General features: G+C 42.6%; 1 protein-coding gene across 2 annotated transcripts in view; it reads right to left on the bottom strand.

Moving 5' to 3' along the window:
- Positions 1–22,031, bottom strand: part of LOC144799736 (meckelin-like) — a 347,109-nt gene that overhangs the window by 78,070 nt on the left and 247,008 nt on the right. For both annotated transcript variants that reach the window (XM_078671255.1, XM_078671257.1), the window contains exons 18-19: positions 15,692–15,787; positions 10,122–10,224 (exon numbers count right to left, since the gene is read on the bottom strand). In XM_078671255.1, coding sequence (XP_078527381.1) covers positions 10,122–10,224; positions 15,692–15,787 — 199 coding nt within the window. The remainder of the gene's footprint in view (positions 1–10,121; positions 10,225–15,691; positions 15,788–22,031) is intronic.

Genomic DNA, 22,031 nt, shown 5'->3' with positions numbered 1-22,031 from the left:
AGCTTTTTTCTTTAGTATTTTTTTCATTAGTATTTTTTTCTTCTTTTTCTCCTTTTTCATTTACAGTATTGTCATGTGCTGTGATAATTACATCTTTATCACGATTATTGTCGGATTCCATAGATAGCATTGAATCAACACATGATGATATGGTGGGTAATTTCAACAGATTATTTATCATTTCATTTGGGCATTCCCCCTTCCTTTTTTCTTTTTCCCGTAGCTGTTGCCGTTTTCTCCTCTCTTTACGGGATTTGTTTCGCCTCTTCCTCTTGCTGGCTGTGTCCCTCTCGACCTTAAGGTGTTCCGGCGATCTTCCACCATAAAAACCAATTCCTCAGATGGGGTAAAACTACTAATCCCAGGATGCTGCACATTTGTTTCATCATCAGACCCCCCACTACTGTAGATGGAGCTCATATCGGTATCTGATCCCTCAGGAACTCCCACTTGTTGGTTTTGAAGGGTTTGCGATGTTGTAGCTGACACTGATACAGATGTAGTTAGAGCTTGTCTTTTAGCAGATTCAAATTTCCTTGAGAAGGTAAAAATTCTGCCATTCTCATAGTCAGCTTTGTCTCTGGCAAATTTGAAGGCTTTACGGGTTTTTATAGTCTCTTCATACTTATCAAGACGTTTTTTAATATCATCTCGCCCTTTAATGATTGCCTCTTGTTGTTCCATTGCATTCAACTCGAGATTAAGTTTCTCAATCTGAGTCAATTCAATTCAATTCAAATGATCTTTATTCGGATTTTGAATACATCCATAAAAGTACATACAGAATGAATACGATTAAAACAAGTTAAGACATATGTTTAAAAAATTGTTATAAAATACAGATTTTAAGCAGCATATATGTCATAAAGTGCGAAGTACCAATATAAAGTGCAAGTACATAATAGGGAAAACATTAGTCACTGGGGTACTTAATCACAAACTTCCAAAAACAATCATTTATAGCAAAACACATATGCAATTAAGTCTATGTTCAATTTCCAGTGAATTAATAAAATGCATAGAATAAAATGCAAAAAATGCGCCAGATTACATAAAACTATTGTCCATTATCCATGTTCCATACTTGCCCTCGATCTCACACAAGCTTTTATAAAACAGCTTAAAGTATGTATAACATCATCAAAATGTAACATTTGGAAACATTTTAATGCCAGATTATAATCTCTGATGTTATATTTGCGAAGAATCGGAATTAGATATTTGCAAGTATACAGTTTGTAATAGCCACAGAAAAAAAGATAATGCAACAGACTTTGTTTTCCACCATGAGGACATGGGCAATCCCGCTCTTCGAGTCCAATGTTATAGCCAAGGGGGAAGCTAAGCAGATTAACTATGCTTCCATCCCGAAACATAAACAGAAGACTCCGGTTCCACTTTCCCAAAGGTAGTGATAAGTATCTGTAAAAATTAACCAGGCTATCACCGCCTGGGTCTATAATGCTCAGATATCTGATAACAGCAGGTTTGATAGATTCTGAACTCATGCGTTCCTCTTTATAGAGGACAAGCAATGCCTGTTTAATGTAATTCTTGTGGGCAGGTACAATAGAACTAGGGGAGCTAAATAAAGAACCATGCCCCACACTTTCCAGACTATTCTTAACTGCAGTTAACCAGGGAATATACTGTGATCTACCACTTAACAAGCAGTCGGATATTATACTGCGCGTTAGGGATGCTGCTGGATTTAACCATATTTTAATCCAAAAAAAAGCAGGCCTAGACCTAATAAAATCAGCAATATAAGGCAGCCCCAGTTCATTATGACAAATAAATGTAGGGGCGCTGAGGACTCCCCCCAACACCCTTCTACAGAATCTGTTTTCCTCCAACTGGAGAGCCTTGCTATTACAGTAACCCCACACTTCTGCACCGTAAGTCCCCGTTGGCTGGCATTGAGTGCGGTAAATGTTAAGCAGGGGTGTTACAACATCAGCCAATTTGGGTTGTCGGAGAGACAAAATTGAATTAATTGACTTACTAATTTTATTCCTAGCATGCGCCGCATGTGGCTGCCATGAGCCTGAATTGGAGAACAACAGCCCTAAATAAGGGAAACTATTTGTACATTGTAGAATATTATTACCAGATTTAATTGAAGTAATATTGTACTTTTTTGGACCGCAATTCATGATGAAAGATTTTTTAAAATTGGTATTTAAACCAAGATCTGACATAAAGGTTACAAACCCAGAGATCAAAATGCGTAAAGCATTCGGGGTACGCCCCATTAGTACTGCGTCGTCCGCATAAAGTAAGGTAGTAATGGGGGAGCCATTTATAATTGGGACATCCTTACAAATCCTACATAAAGTGCTACTCAATCCATTAATGTATAAAATAAAAAGCAGTGGGGCGAGTACGCAGCCCTGTCTAACTCCTCTGCTAATAAAAACATCATTGGACAGATCACCATCATTATTAATTCGTACTCTGGCTTTTAAGTCCCGGTGCAGGTCAGAAAGAAAATACACCAGTGAGTCAGAACCTTTAGCGTATTGTCAATCAGTGAGATCGGGCGGTAACAGGCGGGATCCGACCTGTCACCTTTTTTAAATATCGGAACGATGACACTGTTCGCCCAGGATTCGGGGATTGATCTATCACACAAATTATTAAATACGTTACATAACAGGGGGGCCCAGAAATTAATTTCTGATTTAATTTGGTCAATAGAAAGACCATCAGGGCCAGGGGCTTTATTGCTAGCGCTATCTATTATAGCATCCTCGACCTCCATTAATGTGAAGATCAGAGGTTCGGTATTATTGGGTAGTGAGACAATATCCGATGGAGTTACAGATGTAGCGTAAATTTGGGAAAAATTTTCTACCCATGCCTCACCAGTTATATTACAATTTATTGGGTTAATGTTGGAGCCAAAAGATCTTAAGGACTTGACCTCTCTCCAAAAACCTGTGGTATCCTTTAATTTGGCAGTGCGCGTGAGAGATTCCCAATAGTTGATCACTAAAGCCTCAGATCTAATGTATAGGGCAGTTTTGTATTTTGATCTTAGTTCTCTCACAGTTACCATGTCCCTAGGGTTAGTTTTCAAAGCAGCCCTCAGGTCCCTATTGGCCTTAGAGCATGACAGATCAAACCAACGGGGACCATGTGCTGTGTTCTGCCTAAATGGTTTGGAGGATTCTTTTTTAATGGCCCCACATAGGTTGCCAAAGGCATCAACCACATTTCTACCAGAACTCGTATGTGACAAACATATCTCTACAATCTCAGGGTGTTTTTTGATTACTCTTGCGAGAATATCTTTATTGTCCACCCCTTTTCAAATTAATCTTAATCTGTCAGTGGACAATACCAAATTATGTGGACCAGACTCTAGCTTCCCTGCAACCTTCAAATTTTGTGGGATATGTAGATATATTCTAAGCGGATAATGGTCGCTATAAGTGGAACAGATAACTTCCGCTTTTAAAGTTATATCACTTAATTTGGGGCAAGTAAAAATGTAGTCTATCGTGGAAGCACAACCATGACCTATGAAGGTAGGTGTTGTTGGGCTATTTTCAATAGAACCTGCTATTTCTATTGAGTTTACTAGGTCGCGGGATGCTAAGAAGTTTTTCAGCTCTTCCCCGTTTTTACAGGGTGGCCTCCCGCGATACATATGGGCATTGAAGTCCCCTCCGATACAAATGCCATCAAAGGGCCCATACTTATGACCTTCCATAATATCATCGATAAATGCAAACAACAAAATAAAATTAACATTGGGACGAGTAAAAAAATCGTTATTATAAAAAATTAATAATACACAATTTCACTCTGTTAGTGTGCATCATAGCCATAAAACAATTGCCCGGTGTGGGGATCAGTTTAGTTTGCACCCCGGATTTTATTTTGGACCAAATGGATAAGCCCCCACTAGGCCGACCCATATGAGAAGGTGAAGCCTTTAAGTTATAACAGCGAAATCCCTCCTTTATTGGGTCCGTTAAACACCAAGTTTCTTGTAACATCAGTATATCACAGTTGCAATCAACCCAGTTTAACCATTCCCCAATTTTCAGCTTGGATTTCAAGCCAGCTATGTTCCAACTGACAAGAGATAATTCAGGGACCATGGACGATTGTTCCTGAGTCTGAGGTTTTTTACTTGGAACAGTTCGTGACATAGCTAGCGTCAAGACTTGGGGAGCAGCCTGGGGTTCTAAGTGAGGTGTCGAAGGTAATACAGCAAGATTAGTCGAAGAGGGTCAATCTTGCATATCCAGGTCCGACAAGGGTGCATATCTGTTAAACATCTTAAATTGGAATGGAGCAGTTTGGAATTGCATGGGCGGTTGCTGGCAAAACATAGGCGGTGCTTGAAACTGTCTTGGATAAAATTGAGGTTGCATGGAGGGGGGCCGCGGTTGTATTATCATTTGTCTGTAAAAGTGACTCAAAGGTAGCATAGTAACAACAGTAGAAATGGCAGAACAGTTACTATGTCTATTAAGGAGGTTTCTCACAGTCCCTGGGTTTTGAAAATTAAGGACTATGCAGTCGCCTTCCTTGTCTTTGGTCAAGGGCCCGACCCACGACACCCTGCGTACCGATAGAATCTCTCTGGATATGTCATATCCTACGCCCTTATGCTTGGTCAGCCAGTCTATGCATTTGTTACGCAATTGCACCCATGATTCCCCCTGATCTTCCCTCAATGGCGGTATACCTGCAAGGACCAGAACAAAAGGGCATGCATCCGGAGGCAGATGTAAAGCCGGCCCTTGGTGTTTGAACGATTTGCTTAGTCCTTGTCGGCTTTTACCCTCATTATTATTAGCAACCGCAGGTATAGATGCTATTGTAGTTTGAATTGGACCGTTATTATTGTTACTGGTAGAAGAAGTAATATTTTTTCTTGGAGCAGGTGTGGGGGTAGGTTTAGTTGATACAATTGGTAGATTAGACTTACTCCGTTGTGACCCTCCATTAATTGGTTGTGGTTGAGTAGTAGGTAGGACAATAGGTGGAATTGAAGTCCCAGGATCACTCATAGCCCCACCCAAGATGGTGGTAATTTCCTGCTTTTTCAGTGACAGTGTGTTATTTACAGATTCCAATTCTTTTAAGAGACGGTCGGCTCTAATTTGATCCAAGATGACAGACCCCTTCCTTTTTGTTTCTCCGTTTTTGACCAGGTTGTCCAATCTGTCAAGTCTTTTAAAAACATTATTAAACTGGCCGATCATTTGTTTTTCTAACCGATTAAAAACAGTGTCCACTATAGTTTCAATGAGATTCACATTTTGTCTTGAAAGGTTACAATTATCCCCCATTAGTGTGGTTTGGGTCCATACAGTGTTAAAATTCCCACTTGAGTGAACGATGGAAGCTGCAGCAAATCCATCCATATCTGATAAATCTTTATCCTCCGTGATAACAACAGTTGAAGCCCCCGTAGTTTTTTGTTTATTCCACAGACTTTGTGGGGTGGGCTGATTCTTATAAGCTAAAGGCTGTTTCCTTTTATTTGCACCTTGCTTAACAGTACCTCTTTTACGTTTCCCCCCTCCCTGTTTGTTGCTATGTTCCGGGCTATCCAGGGTGATAACATCAACCTGGGAAGCGATGGTGGTAATAGGTATGACATCAGACATTGAAATAGCAGGAGGTGTTGATGTCAATACCGTGTTTGAGATAGCCACAACTGGAGTTAAAGAGGGAGAGTCTGAAGCAATATAAGTGACAGTATTTTCGTCATCCGAGACGATAGGCACATTTACAGAGGGATAGGATGTCTTAACCACAGTAACTGCGGGGGTTACATGTGTATTCCCATTTATGCTGTTTGTGGCACTCGATTTAGTGTTAATGGTGGAGGGACCCATGGAGAACCTCCTCTCGGTCTCCACTATCTCATTAAAGGCTGAGTCGATCAAAGTCTCAAAGGATGTGATAAGGGAGGCGGAGGTATCGACACCCTGGGTTACAACGTCAATATTCATGGCGACAGCCGCACAAACACCCGATGTGGTAAACGGATAAGGAGCTCACCTTTAGAATGCGATGTTAGGGAGGTGGCCCGTCCCGGCCCCTGCTGGCCCCGGACGGCCACAGACGGTCCCGCCCTTGTCCCGGGCTTCTCCCGGCGAACTCCCGCGCGCTCCCGCGCAGCGGTATTCACACGTTAAAATATAGCTATTACGATGAACACCCGGTCGTTGGGGGCGGGGAGGGAGAGCAGCCCAGGTGGAACGGGCGGGGTTACTGGGACTCCTGGGAAATGTAGTCCCAGCCCTCTTGCTCGCAGCCCTCAACCCCTGTCTTACCCCAACAGCAGCTAACAGCCCACGAAGGAGAGCGCCCCTCTGCGAAGCGGGACCCGCGCAGCGGGTTCCGCGAGTCGTTGGTGGAGATGCAAGAATCCACGGGCGAACCAAACAGCAAGGCAGGTTTATCAAAGTGTCCCACGAAGTGCAGTCCAAGCCGGTATTAAATCACCCGGTCGTTGGGGGCGGGGAGGGAGAGCAGCCCAGGTGGAACGGGCGGGGTTACTGGGACTCCTGGGAAATGTAGTCCCAGCCCTCTTGCTCGCAGCCCTCAACCCCTGTCTTACCCCAACAGCAGCTAACAGCCCACGAAGGAGAGCGCCCCTCTGCGAAGCGGGACCCGCGCAGCGGGTTCCGCGAGTCGTTGGTGGAGATGCAATAATCCACGGGCGAACCAAACAGCAAGGCAGGTTTATCAAAGTATCCCACGAAGTGCAGTCCAAGCCGGTATTAAATCACCCGGTCGTTGGGGGCGGGGAGGGAGAGCAGCCCAGGTGGAACGGGCGGGGTTACTGGGACTCCTGGGAAATGTAGTCCCAGCCCTCTTGCTCGCAGCCCTCAACCCCTGTCTTACCCCAACAGCAGCTAACAGCCCACGAAGGAGAGCGCCCCTCTGCGAAGCGGGACCCGCGCAGCGGGTTCCGCGAGTCGTTGGTGGAGATGCAAGAATCCACGGGCGAACCAAACAGCAAGGCAGGTTTATCAAAGTGTCCCACGAAGTGCAGTCCAAGCCGGTATTAAATCACCCGGTTGTTGGGGGCGGGGAGGGAGAGCAGCCCAGGTGGAACGGGCGGGGTTACTGGGACTCCTGGGAAATGTAGTCCCAGCCCTCTTGCTCGCAGCCCTCAACCCCTGTCTTACCCCAACAGCAGCTAACAGCCCACGAAGGAGAGCGCCCCTCTGCGAAGCGAGACCCGCGCAGCGGGTTCCGCGAGTCGTTGGTGGAGATGCAAGAATCCACGGGCGAACCAAACAGCAAGGCAGGTTTATCAAAGTGAGTCTGAGTCATTAGTTCGACTCTATCGATCTCGGCGTATTCGATTAACATGCATACCATGCCCATGGATGCATCGAGGTTGTGCTGAGCCCATTTTTTCAGCATCAAGGGATTTGGATTTTCGAAGGATGGGGCTATTAAAATTCTTAAGCCTCGAGGAACCCTTTTAGCTTCCTTATATTTCTCCAGGCTCTTTTGTTCCCACCATTTAGTGAGCTCCGTCCGGAGCAGTTTTTCCAATTTTTTAAGTTTTGATTTGACATCATCTCCTTCAGTAGTTTGTTCTCTACGCTTCTCCCCTAATTTAGCAACTGCCGGTAAATTTAAAAAAAGAGCATCTGCTGCTTGCTCCCTGTCTCGGAAAATGTCAGCTGCCATCGCCATTATAATTACGGAAAGTCAATGGTACTTAGCACAAGTTCAAAGAGTCTTTTTCACGTGTAATGTTAACCACGTCTGTGAAAAGAATGAACAATGATATCCTCGTATCTCGTCAAACCCACGCGTCTCCCAACGGTAGCCTCAAAACGTCAAGGGCTCACCTTAATTCACTGCCAGCGAGGAAAGATTCGGGTCCTCCGAGCCAAACGATTCCTCACGGAAACCAGCAAACCATCGGTGAGCCGCGACGCGAGGCACTTCCGTATAGACTTCCGGGTCGTGGGGGGCTGGCAACGCTGTACTCCTTCCGGGTAGAAACAATCGCCAAAGGCGAGGGCGGCCAAAACTGCAAACCAGCCACAGTAAAGTAGACGAGAGGGTCTGTAAGAGACGAATTCAGCCGATTCGCCAAATGAATAGGAATCCACAATCCTGAAGCGCCGAACAGCGAGAGCAAACGGACACAGCCAGGTACAGACCACAAACCAAGGATTTAGAAAGAAATGTTGTGCTTTATTCCATCAATGGGGATGGCGGCATGACGCGTTTCGTCCGGGAAACCCGGACTTGATCACATGACAAGACCCAGAGACATGAGTGGTTAAGTACTGGTGAACAAACAAGACTCCTCCCACAAATTAATAGACATAAAGGTAGTATCATTCAGTATATAAAACAATTAATCCAAATGCAAAGTACAGTGCAATTGATTGCATGAATGCAACAATAGTAGATTCACTATACAATTATAACAGTCTCAAAAAAAGAATAAAATCTGTTAAAAGCATAAAGGGCGAGTGCCCAATGGATAACCATAATATTAATTTATGTATTGTAACTGAACAATAAGAACCAATGTCAGTGGGGCATGTTATAAAACCAGTAGATTTGCTATAAAAACCACAAATAGTTTTAAAGTGCAACGTAAAAAAGTGCACGGTGCATAATCCCAAAAAGGTTGGGAACAAACATTGTATATCCAGGTAAAAACCTGGAGCAGAATAAAAATTGGTGATAAAGTGCAAAGTGCCAATTGAGTGCAAAAAGTCGGCAGTGCAAATATATAAATGAATAAATAAGGGAGGGAAAAAGGCAATCACATCTTATAGAACTCCTGTATAGCAGCAAGAAATAGGGCATACCTATAGATTTCATAATAGTACAGCTGGATATATATAAAAAAAACAGACATCAATATTATCAATAAGATGATTATCAGAGTTAACAATGTAAATCGTCATAGACCATCCATAACATAGACAAATAGATTAAAACCATATAAAAAGGTATAAAATCTATTATAAAAAAGTTATGCATACGATGGAGTAAAATATTTACAAAAAATTGTTAAGATCTTCTCCCATGTTCAGGCCATTAGGGATCTTACTGTTTAACCCCAAAATGTATTGACTTTCTAATTGTCTAAGTCTCTTCTCTCTATCTCCACCCCTTTTATTCAGGGGGACTGCATCAATGACAAAATATTGCAGGTCATTAAGATTGTTGTTATGTACCAGCTTGAAATGACGTGCCACTGGATAATTAGGGTCAGAGTTAACAATGGCACGAAGATGCTGTAAGATTCGATTGTATACCTGCAACTTGGTGCTGCCAACATACTGTAACTCGCACGTGCATCTTAAAACATAGACCGCATGGTCTGTTTTACAAGTGTACACATTCTTAATAGGAATCACTGCATCCGTAAGACCCTCAACAAACTCGCTGGTGTTCACACCGAATTTGCATGCCCGACATGAACTACACTTCCGGAAACCTGTTTTGTTGGAGAACCAATTAGGTTTAGTGAAGGTTTCAGGGCTAGTTTTGACCAGAGCATCCCTCATAGAGGGTGCTCGTCGGAAAGTAATATTGGGAATATCTCCCAACAAAGGGCCCACCACAATGTCTGTTTTTAAGATGGGCCAGTTAGATTTAATAATTTGCCTCATCTTTTTATGCTGATTATTAAAAGTGGTGATTAGGCGAATGGAAGATTTTTCAGTTGTAGCAACACCCTCTTCTGGAGTAACTGAAGCAGGTTGTTCAACCATTGCAACTGTTTGAATTGATAAAACCCTTTTGAGAGAGTTAGTGAGGTTAGTGACTTATTATATATTTTTTATATATTTTTTTATATATTTTTGACTTATTATTTATATAATACATCAATTGATATATCAATAAAATTGTTATAAATAAAATTAAGATAAATCAGATATATTGGAATTGCAATGTATCAAAAATAACCACAAGATGCTGGACTCCTACAATAAAATCACGGACCATCGTGCCTGTGTAACAATTCACGGCACTCATGCGGTATTGAACAGCTCTATTGACACACACTAAATGAATAAACACATATCAATGCGGGCAGAGAGGGTCACAAGAGAAAGCAAAATCATTGATACAGGAGGAAGTGTCATGCATTCTACCTTTTTCTGCATTCCCCGAAGGTCTATCTTTGGACTTTTCCCAGTCAATTAAAAAAATGGACACAGTTAACTGAGTCACGAGCATGTGAATGAGTTCAAGGGCCTGAAAGAAAGGAGGATCCGTTAGAAACTTTTTCACAGCCTACACCTGTAGTACAATATCCTTATGTACATTATGCACATTTGTGTTTTTGAATTAAGAGTATTTTTACAAGAATTGTTCTCACAAGCAACCAACTTGTGGGTCAGAAAAACATCTAAAGTGTTTGGTGAAAACAGACAGAGGAGGGGTGAATAAAAGGTGCTTGGTGTGTGAACAACATTGACAATACAAATATTGAACTTGTTAGATAAGTTATGCTTTTTTCCAATAGATCTCTTGCACACAAAAGTCTTGTTGGTGCAGGAGACAAATTTAGGAGATGCCATAGAGAAGGAGCCATTGCAACTTGCTATAGCAAGACCTGAATAAATACAGAAATGGCCAGAGATAAGAGGCAACACAGATGTGCCCTTCAGTTTGGAACAAGGGTCCAACAAAAAGAAGGCCACCCTCTGAACTGTTGCCTACTGAACCAGTGGACTTTGGGAATCATGGGACAGAAGAATTTAAACCTGTCATGGGAAGGAAATGCAGCGAGTACAAAAAATGAGGTCGAATTTCACACCTATAAGGTGGAATGTTAGTTGAGCAGTGGCTCTGGGGGTGTTGAAAGGGGACAGAACTGATTCTCTGGAGGAAAAGCTGGGCCTAAATGTAGAGAGGACTCCTCAACTTATATTACTAAGGGTTCACAATGAAGTAGTTGCAAGACAGTCACAGGCATTTATGTTTATCGCAATGACTGTCTTCAGAAGGTGTTTAGCGACAGCCTGGTTGGATCACTCCCCGCCCTCGCTTCATCAATGCCTATCCCGTCTCATAGCCATGTGTCATACAGAAATGGCAGTATATGCATGAAAAGGTAAAGTTGCTAGGAAAAAAGGGTTACAGGAGTGTGCACCCGTTACTGAATGAATCTCAATGATGGTAAGGGATAGGAGGGGAAGAACTGGGGAACAGGTGGTAGTGTGGTTTAAATCGTATGCACTTTATATGATGAATTGTCTTTTGTTTACTATCTCTTTTATGTGAATAATGCTATTTTTACACTTTGCTGGATCTGAATTGATTGTAACATGAATTGTCTGCTTGAGTTGAGGGTGAAAAACAAAAAATGTATCAAAGATTGTAATTGTTTTTTTTTTGTTTAAAGGAGTGGTCAAAGATTTTCTGTATCCTCAAACCAAAGATTATTGACTTTAGCTACCTTTGCCACTGTGTAGATACATCTACCCATATCCTGCACATTTGCCTTATCTCCAGACATCATGCAGCACGTTGTGACCATCCAAGTAAATTGTGCAGAAGGGTAGGTGCAGTGATGTGGGCAGGAGGACCAGGCAGGAGCGTGGGTGAAGGGGCGTGGGGAGTCAGACAGTACAGGAGGATGGGTTCAGTGGTGTGGAGAAGGGCACGGTGAGGGACTGAGGGCAGAGGAAGGCAAAGAGAAAGAGACATTGTCAGGCAGGAAGTAAAAGTGCTACAGGGGACAGGGGGAGAGTGGAGGTGGTGAGCTAGCTTTGCTGGGTTGGGCTATCTGAGGGGTGACAGATGGTGAGCTTCATTTGTACACATCCTTCATGGGCAAGGTGGAGGACTGCTGCTGTGAAGTATTACTAAAGCTGTCTTTTTAAGCAAAATTATCATAACCATTCACTTCATAAAGATTGCAAACTAATAAAAATGTGAAGTTACAACTATGCACAAGTGTACAACAAGACCTGTGCTGCATTTATACCATACATAAAACGGGATACGTAGACAGGGTCATTTTATTATCTTTTTTAATTGTAAATGATGAATACATTGATAAACATAACAGGATACCTGGAAGTGTTACGAAAGAGTGGAATTGAACCTACTGGGACTGTGCTACATCCCTGAAAGCCAAACAGAGGGATGTAGTGTTTTCTATGTCTTTATGGAAGGCTTTTTGTGATTCTCTTTTGCAGGCATGCTGATGAGAAGCTTCAGAGCATGCTTGGGAGGCTACCTTCCACGACAATGTTGCCACATATGGAAATCTGGCCATAAAAAGGGCTTGATTCTTTCTGTCCTTGATTCCGTCTGAGTCAATCTGCTGGAGCTTGCATGAGTACATAACCTTTCCAATGAACCCTTACATTTGAAAGAGATCTTTTTGATGATTTTGAAGATCATAGGGTAAATGTGTATTCTTATGTTATTTAGACCTTATTTAGAAGTGTAGTGTTTTAATCAAATGTGGCTGTGCAACACCTGAAAGAACAATCACCCCTTCTCCACCATCTCTTTCTGGTGTGCTCCTTCTGTTGTCATATAGGTGGTCAGTCCTCATATTCAGAAGGGCAAATCTTGTATAATTACAGAAAATACCATTATTAGACCCCGTTCCTTCAGAAGGCAAGCAGGGAGTGCTGGAATACTGTGGTGGATGCCGTCATTTGCCTCTGGTGCCATGAGGTCCATCCTACTAGGCTCTGGAAAATGGACACCCTTCCCATATTTGACTCTCAGGGTAGTGAGGGAATAGCAGTCATGGGCTTCTCAGAGAGGCAGTGTGGGTGGTAGATGTTAAGAACTGAGACAATCAAGCAACAGGCATAATAATTCATTGTCCAGGCCTGTGCTTCTTTTAGTAACCGTAGAAGTACTTTAAGTACGCAAAAACTAGAAACTACACACAAATAATGCTAATCACCCTGAGTTTACATACAACAGGTGCTGTGGAATTATCTACGCAGGAATTAGTAGACAAGATTAAAGCACATCTGTGACTTAACTATGGATGCAGATGAGTAGCTTGCCTTGTTTCAGCTACCAGTAGGTCACTCTGTATTTTGTTACAAGAGCTTTCTCTGTAAGCAGGGTTATTGTCAGGGCCGGACTGGCTGTTGCGGGCAATCCCCCGTTGCGCCGCAAGGGCGGGGCCGGTTTTGGGCCCCTGGGGGGCGTTTTTGTTACAGGGCTGTTCATGCAGCATAGCTGCAAAATTGGCCCTGTAACAAAATTGGACGAAAACCGTCCCCAGCAAAGAACTCAGTCACACCCCCAACCTCCCCCCCCCCTCCCTCGGGGGCCGGCAGAGCACTTTGCCAGGCCGGTTTTGGTTCCCAGTCCGGCCCTGGTTATTGTTAAAGCATAGATCCCATATAGATCCGTAGTAAACCTCCCAGTCAATGTTCAGTTCATGTTCAGAGATGTCAGGACCTTATAAGGCTTACACACAAGAACGAGGGCAATAGATACACAAACAGAAACTCATGTGGGTACAGTCACTTGGCCATACACATTCACAGTCTTCATTCACATTAATGGTGCCTTACCTACAATACTTCAACAGTGCAGTTGACTTCACAACAAGTCTGCCTTTCATGTAATAACTCTACAAAACTACAGACTCACCAGCATTGCTGTCTTTATCCTGATGTCATCACGTTTTGGATTGCCTTTCCTCCAATACCTCTGAAGCCAGCTCAGTGCCCATTTAGCTAATAATCGTGCAACATTGTTAAATATTCAATATGACTGCTTTTCAACCAGTATCTGTGATGACTCTACAGCATGAGTAGAGATCATCCAATAAACACAGCAATGCTGCTGACTCCTAAAGGCTATTCAGCACTACTGGCTTTGCAGCATTGCAGCTCTTAACCTAAGTACCTCAACTCCACTTATTCCACAGTTTAGTTAACCCTCACCCAATAACTCTGCTACAATGCGAGCTCAATAACGTGGCCGCTCATTCAAATGATCCCTATGTAAAGCTGCTTACTACAGACAATGGCTGCTCCTCACCCAAGAACCCAATAGGACAACTGATTTTCACACAAGCACCTTGCAACACTGCTGATGCCTATCTTCCAAAAACACTTGATTCCAGAGTGTCAATGTCCTTCCACTATTCCTGCAACGCTGCTGAGCCCAGACGTGCATGTGCTTCTCACTGTAACACTTTTGACCCCACAACATTGTTGCCCTTCAAATAGTTACCTCAACAATACCTTTGCAACATGTCTGTTTCTGCTGCACGGAGGCCCTTTTCCTAGCAACACAGTAAAACTGTGGACTCTGCAACATGGTTGCTTTTTATCTGATTATCAAAACAAAGTGATGGTGCAGCAAAACTGAACATCACCAAAGCTCCCCAGCACTGTTGAATACACAGCAGGGTTGTCACTAACGCTGTAATTCGTAAAGCGGACTTACTCTACAGCATAACTAGCCTTGCATTGGCAATGCTGTTCCCATTTACTTCACCACTGTTGACTCTTCAACAAGGATGGCCTTGTCTAAATTACCTCCAAATTGCTGGCTATGGTATAAGGCAGCCTATCACCTCCAATAACTATAAAACTATACTGAGTTGTCAGCATTACTCCAGTGCACTCTATAAACATGCCAAACATATCTCTCAAACAAGGCACAGAATTTCTCAGTAGCTTTACAGCACCATTAACTCTACAGAATGGCTGCATGTACACTTTTACCCTGGAAAAAAGGTTGCACTTTACCCAGTGGGCTCAACATGGATGATACTAGGTGTAGCTGCCCATTACCAATACCAATGAATGACTACTTGCGTTGTCAAATGGCTGCTGTTTTCCCAATTACCCAGCAACGTCTCGTGAAATGTAGCAAGGTTTTGCATCACTCAATACCTTTACAACAGTGCTGATTCTATAGCATTGTTCTAATTCATTCAAAAATTCAACAATACTGTTGACTCCATAGCATGACTTTCTATTAACCAACAACTCAGCTTTTCTGGTGGCTACACAGACCAGCTGCCCTCACCTAAGAACATGGATTTATCCCAGTTCTCTTGACTGTAGGTGATGTATGATGTATTCAGCATTCCGTCCATCATTTGTTTGTGTAGCACTTTTCACCCTAAGGTATGCCCAGACGTGGGTCCCTTGCTCACTGTGCCACTAGATTCAAGTTAGCCTGGCTGATGAAAGGTAATACCCAGAAACCGGTCGCAGTATGCTTGTTTCCGGTCCAGGGAGGACCTGGCTTGGCAGTTTAGTCAGGACTGTTCCCATGAGCCACAGGGTCAAGACTGATTTGCATATGGCTGGGTCTAAACTGGGGTGGCATGGCGAGCCAAAGAACAATGGATTTAACCCAGATCTCTTGACTGGGGGTGAATGTATGATTTATTCAGCATTCTGTCGATCATTTGTTTGCGTAGCACTCACATCATAACCCTGCATCACCAGGGACTACATAAAATCCTACACTTAGCTCAGTGAAGTAGCAACACCTTTGACACCACAATATGGAGATCCCAGGGCCAGGGAGCCACTTCAGTAGCATGTTACTATGTTATGAAATGTATTTACCAAACTCAACATAAAATTAGGGGGGGAAGAGTGCTACAAACTCATTATTATAATATCAATAGGAACCTAAGCCAGTGTTACAGTGACAGCAAGCTCTGTGATCCCGGACCACCACACAAAACTTGCCCAACCCCTCTTACCTTAAGTGCAAAGGCACAAGACACATAAATGATGAAGTCTCTTTCCACCTGTCCACCCGCAGGAGGCAGAGTAACATCCACACTGCCTCTCTGACCCTAGGGAAGAAGACAGTGAAACATGAGTTTGGAGAGATACCATGGCCCCAATTTACTACATTATCACGCAGTGCAGCAGCCGCAAATGCTGCGTGAGAAGGAGAGAGCAGCAGAGTGCTATATATACAGAAATATTGCACACTTCTCCCCTCTCCCTAGTGATGGTGCAGAAATGTGCTGCTGAGCGCCATAGAAACACCCTTGCACCAGAGTGCAAGGGTGTCTCTGTGACTCTAGCATAGGTTTTGTACTGGAAGGATACAAAAGACTATGCTTAGACTAACTTTAAAACTTTTCCCACTTTGCATGTGATCTGTACAGTGCAGCACACATACAAAGTCAGAAAAACATAAGAATTGAAAGCATTTCTTCGTGATAGTGGCAGGTTGAAATAGGCACTATTTTCTGATGCGCAACCAAGTCTACTCGTTTAAGTAAATAGGGCTTAGCATCAGAAACCTTGGATGGTTGCATGGGAACGCCCATTCACCGCCCATGGTATGCCCCCTTGGCGTAAGTAATAGAAAGCAGAGTTATGCACTGCTTTGCGCTACCTTAGAGTAATTTTCTGGAAAGTAAATTAGTAAAATAAATGATTTTGCATTGAATGGCGACACTTTTGTGATGCAACCCTGGTGCTAAAACTTAGTAAATATCCCCCTATGAACCTTTTCAGTTAGCTTTAACAAGACACAAGAAGATATTCTGCAAATGTAATACTTGTCAAACAGTTGGTAGGTATCTCCATTTTAGGTTTAACCTAGAGACAGCTTTATATGTGTCTCACAAACCTCATGAAAACAAAAACAAAATGAAGATGGCTGTATAGATAGACCGGCAGGCTTTGGGAAAGCCCTCTTTATCGACGTGTCTGTTCAACTGTCATGCACCTTTTTTGCTTCTACCCTCCACTGTATACCGCATGGGGCTATGTATCACCGGCTACGCAGTCATCGGCTCTCCTTCAGTGGGAATGACAGTATTACATCTGATCATATGTGCATTTTCACCAGGTGTGCACTTTAGTGCCAGAGCTGGTGGGCCAAGACATTATTTTGCCAATCCCAATACTATATTCTTTCCATTCGTTATCCTATTTTGTCCTATTTGTGTGTTCAATATATGTCGTCAGGTTAAAGGGATTCGAAGACAATTGTGCCCTTTCTTTGGCTCAAAAAGAGTACTTTTTCCTGTGAGCACTCATTCCCTAAAGCCCTAACAATAACTGTCTATTATGAAAACACAGTCAACACAGATGGATGAGTACAATATAGTGAGGATTCTTAATCTGTTTAGAAACATTCTCCCTGTGCTTGAGGAAAAATAGGAAGCTCCACTGGGCTGGAAATATCTACTACAATCGTTTCACTGGAGGGATGGGTGCCTTTTGGTGAGCATAATTTTAAAAAGGTGCGTTTGAGCTTAAAATGAAATAAGCAAAACGCTTGAGAAATAAGGGAACTGCAGGGAAGGAGAATGTGACTAATTGGGTATCTTTATTTAAGACACTTGGGTATTTTTATTTCAGAGATAACTTCTGAGATTTTTAAAAATTTCAAATTTTGGATAAGCAAAGCCTGATAGGGATTAGGAAGAAAAAGGAAGGAGCTACATTACTTTGATTTAATATCAAAAACCGAGTTCTCCAAACCCTCTATCCAAAACATGTTTGACTTTGGAAAATGTAACATTATTTCTTTTTACCTAGAAATCTCCAATTAAAATTCCAATAAAAGAAAGGTGGTTTGGGAAGCAAGAAAAAGTATAAGTGATTGATTGAATGGCCACTGCTGAGGAGCGACCACTTCATTTTATTGCAAGTTTTGATATTGTCTTCAATTAAAATTAAAATGTCCTCTATCCAAATAATCCCATCAATTATAAATGCATTGCAAATGTAAACAAGAGATAAACATGTATATTGTTAGTTTTATATTACAACAAAATTTTAAAAAATTAAGGAAACCTTTTTCCAGATCTTCTGCTTTGTCATCTTTGATCTATAAATTGCTTAAATATTCGAAAATTAATGACAAAGAAATTGTCTGCCATAAATGTGCCTGAATATTGTTTACAAAAATATCACTCTATTTGGTGTGGTATTACTATTGTTAACTCCCAATGGACAAAAGTTTTAAATGATAATTAAGACAGTTTATTTTTGTTAGATGATATGTAGACCACCATTATCTAGACCTAAGCTCATTAGTCCCGCCGAGGGTTCTTCTAAAAAAAGCTCATGCCCATGAATGCTTCCCAATCAACCATAAGATCTTGATATTATTCACCATGACATTCTCCTCACTCTATACATGAGCAAATACGTTTTGAAAGCATTGTAATATAGGTATTCAGATTGCATTTTACAAGCCATTTTAACCAAGTTACTATTGACATTACAAACTCCAACCTCATCTCAAATCGCGGGGGCGGAGTCAAGATGGCGGGCTGACGCCGCTCGGTGAAGGAGCTTGCATGGAGTCGTTCCACACCGTGCTCTGAGGGAAATCTACGAGGAAAGCTAAAAAAAAAAAAAAAAAACGCTGAGCAAGCCGTGTAAGCTAACTAGTTATCGCTTGCTGCCTCGAGTGATGCTGATCTAAAAGCACATCTCTTTTTGAAACATACGATACTTGTCAAATCCGGATGCTGCGGCTCGGCCGCCGACTGACCAGAGGGGTGTTGCCGGCTTGGAGACTTTGGAATACCGGCTCCCTTCGTGTGCTTGGTCGGGCGTGTAACTGGGCGGGCCTCGGATTACTCCCTGCGCAGCTGTGCAAAGTCAACGAAGACCAGGCGGCGCATCTAGCATTGGAGTCGGGTCCTTTTGCCGCTGCAGTACCGATGACATCGCAACAATTCACCCGGTCTACTAGAACTGGCAGGACTGGAAAGACGGCGAAACAAGACGAGCCAGGTATGTCCGCCAGCGAGATAAAAACACTAATGGGGGGTTCGGCCATAAAAACCAAAACTGCTGTGGGACTCATGGCGGGAACTCCACACCCAACTATAACTATCGGCAAAGGCGGTAAAGGTGCAGCGGGTGCCGGGGCAGAAAAACAGACACTCAGCGTAGCTATATCAGACGGGAGTGCCAGCAGTGACATCGAGGCAATGACTCTTCACGAGGGGGGCTCTGGCTCTCAGACACCTCCCACCTTAGTTGACCTAGCTAAGAAAGACATTAGTGCTAAAGCTATGTTTCCTGCTAACGCAGATACGAGCCGAGTGAATGCTAAAGGGAAAGACAAAAGCAAAAATAATACTGAGTATGCAGATAGAATTAATAAATCGGGCACTCATGTGAATGATGACTCCATTCTTGAATCTGAGTCCGCATTCATAAGGGGGGAGGCGGGGCCAATGCTATCATATTCCCCGATGTTGATGCTGATAATGCTGCTAATGCTAATGCTGTCAATGAAGGCCCCTTCAATACTGCTAATACTGTTAACAATCATCTGGAATGCACATTCACTACATCGGAACTTACCGTGAATAATGAGACAGAAGCTAGCGGACTAACCTGCAATGCACCACTTGCACCAGAGACTGACTTATCTATGCTCAGAAATCAAGTGAATGATAATCAGTTTGGAAAGAACGATCATCATCTATCAAACGATGAAACTGCAAGGGCAGAAGAAAACTCTAATCAAGAATACGAAGAGATATCTGAAGAGGGCGAGCTAGAGGTGGAAACAACCCCTACTAGGAACAATACTGGTCGAGCTATGGGTGCAAGAAGAACGAAACTAAAAGTCAAGGCTAGACAAAAATCTACAACCCGCAAACTACTGAATAAAGATCCTATTGCAAACAAGAAAGGGCGTAAGGCTCTAATCGACGATAGCCCGCTGAGGAAGTGGATCGAAACAAAGGGAGGAGTGAAGGGTATGGCCCTAAGACTATCTGGAGCAAGCTTCGATGATGACCTGCATCCACACGACAGGAATATACTTCCTAGAACAGAGAATGGAGAGAATGTAGCAAACGCTAAAAGCAACTCGACTACTGTAATGACAATAGCTCTATCAACTTCATCAACTGAAAACGGATTGACTAAGGCCGGCACCACCGTTGATTTGCAGCTTAGTGCTCCAACTACCTCTCCAGTTGCTAACCCGACTAATAGTTTGGATACAAGTGAGTCCGCTAACGCACCTACTGCACCAATAAACTCTAGCACAAGGCCAATGCTGACCGAAACAGACTCTGAAATACATCCGTTGGAAATCTCGAACGATTCTATGGGAATAATGACTATAAATCCTAGTCAGATCTTCTCGGCTACCAACTATCTGACCACAACGACAGCACCTAGTCCAACAACCAACAAACCGCAATTTGCAATGCCTAACCCGGGTGAAGAAACACAGTATCAATCAGACAGCATATCTATGGGCCTGATCATGCAAACTCTCATGGCACAAAGGCAGGAAAGTCATCAACAACATCTTCAGCTGAGAGAGGATAATACAAAATTACAGGCCTCTATGAGCGAAGTGTGTCAGAAACTCGGTGGGGTCACGCAAGAGATAGAAGACTTTAAGCAGCGAGTAGTGGGAATCGAAGAAGGGACCTCACGATCAGAGTCAATTACGAGAACTTATTCGTCTCGCATCTCTCAGCTAGAGGCTAAAGTCGAGGATATGGAGAACAGGGAACGCAGACATAATTTAAGATTGTTTGGAATACCTGAGGGTGCAGAGGGGGCTGACCCCCGCACTTTTGTCGTGAAACTTTTTCAAAAAGCCTTCAGCGACCTTTCGGACTGGGATTGGGATTCCCAATTACAACGGATACATAGATTGCCTTCTTTCCAAAGGAATCAGAACAATAAATTTCCTAGACCAATCATGATCTATTTTGGAAACTTCCTGTTGAGGCAAGCTGTTGCTCTTAAAGCTAAAGTTAACAATCCTGTCACTATAGATAACTTCACTTTCTTCGTACGCTCTGACTTATGTAAGGCTACAATGGATCGACGTTGGGAGCTTCGTAAACTAATAGATTCTTTCAAAGCCATTGGCTGTATCGTGTACTTACAAGAACCTGCGCGCCTTAAAGTCATCAGGGGTGGACAATCATTATTCTTTACTGATCCAGAAGAAGCGATCAAAAATTTAGAGAAACTAACGAGTGAAAAAGACTAAAGACCTAATAAGACAGGATGCAATAAGATATAACTTTGATCATTTGAGTAATCTGGAAAATCAATTGAAATGAAATTCATAATGTAAGACCTACTATGACTAGAACATAATTATTTCGTTTACTTCTTTCTCCTCTCTCTCTTTCTTCTCTTCTCTTCTCCTCTGTCTTCGACCATACCTTCTTTCTCTTTTCTTTCTACCTTCCCTTTTTCCTTTCTTCTATCCTCTCTTTTTTACTATTCTAAAGCTTTCCTCTTTTGTTGATATCTATACACTATGAGCTATCTTAGCGGTAAGGAGCAGACTCCATGCTCATAACTTCACTGTGCTGACCTACCAGCGGCAGCAAGGGATAGAGAGGTGCTCTCCCCAGGGGGCTTCGAAGACGAGGGGGTGGTTGGGTGGGATTGAGCCATCTGGGTGGGTTGGGCAAAAAAATGGGAAAAAATGTATTGCAAGAATAGGAAATGTATAAAAAGTTGTAATAAGGTTATTGAATTTACTGTGTGGAAGAGATTGAGAAATATCAATATCAGCTATGTCTTCTCTTAGATGTTTAGTTTGGAACGTTGCCGGTCTCAACAATAAATGTAAAAGGAAACTAGTACAAGAAGAAATTAATATGTACAAACCACATATGGCATTTATCTCAGAGACCCATATTAGATACCAAGACCACAAACTTCTATCACAAATGGGCTACGATCTTGTTGTTTGCTCTACTTTAGGGGCATCAATTCGAGGTGTTGCTATCTTAAAACAAAAATGGCTAAGAGTAAATGTTATTAAAACTGCTGCTGATGCCAAAGGCAGGTGGGCAATAGTACAATTGCAATTTAATCAAAAATTCTACGTATTTTGCATAGTCTACGGACCAAACTTAGATATACCTAAACTGTACGAACAATTGACTATTGAATTATTGGATTGGGATGGGGAATTGTTGATAATGGGGGATTTCAATTGTGTCATGAATTATGCTATAGATTCTACAAGTAAAGGAACTAGAAATAGGATGGGTAAAGTGAGATCAACTATCTTGGAACTAGCTAGGATACACAACCGGAAAGACGTTTGGCGTATCA

The sequence above is a fragment of the Lissotriton helveticus genome, chromosome 12, assembly GCF_964261635.1.
Source record: "Lissotriton helveticus chromosome 12, aLisHel1.1, whole genome shotgun sequence".
Taxonomy (NCBI): domain Eukaryota; kingdom Metazoa; phylum Chordata; class Amphibia; order Caudata; family Salamandridae; genus Lissotriton; species Lissotriton helveticus.
Note: the sequence above shows the minus strand (reverse complement) of the source record. Positions and strands in the feature narration are given on the sequence as shown.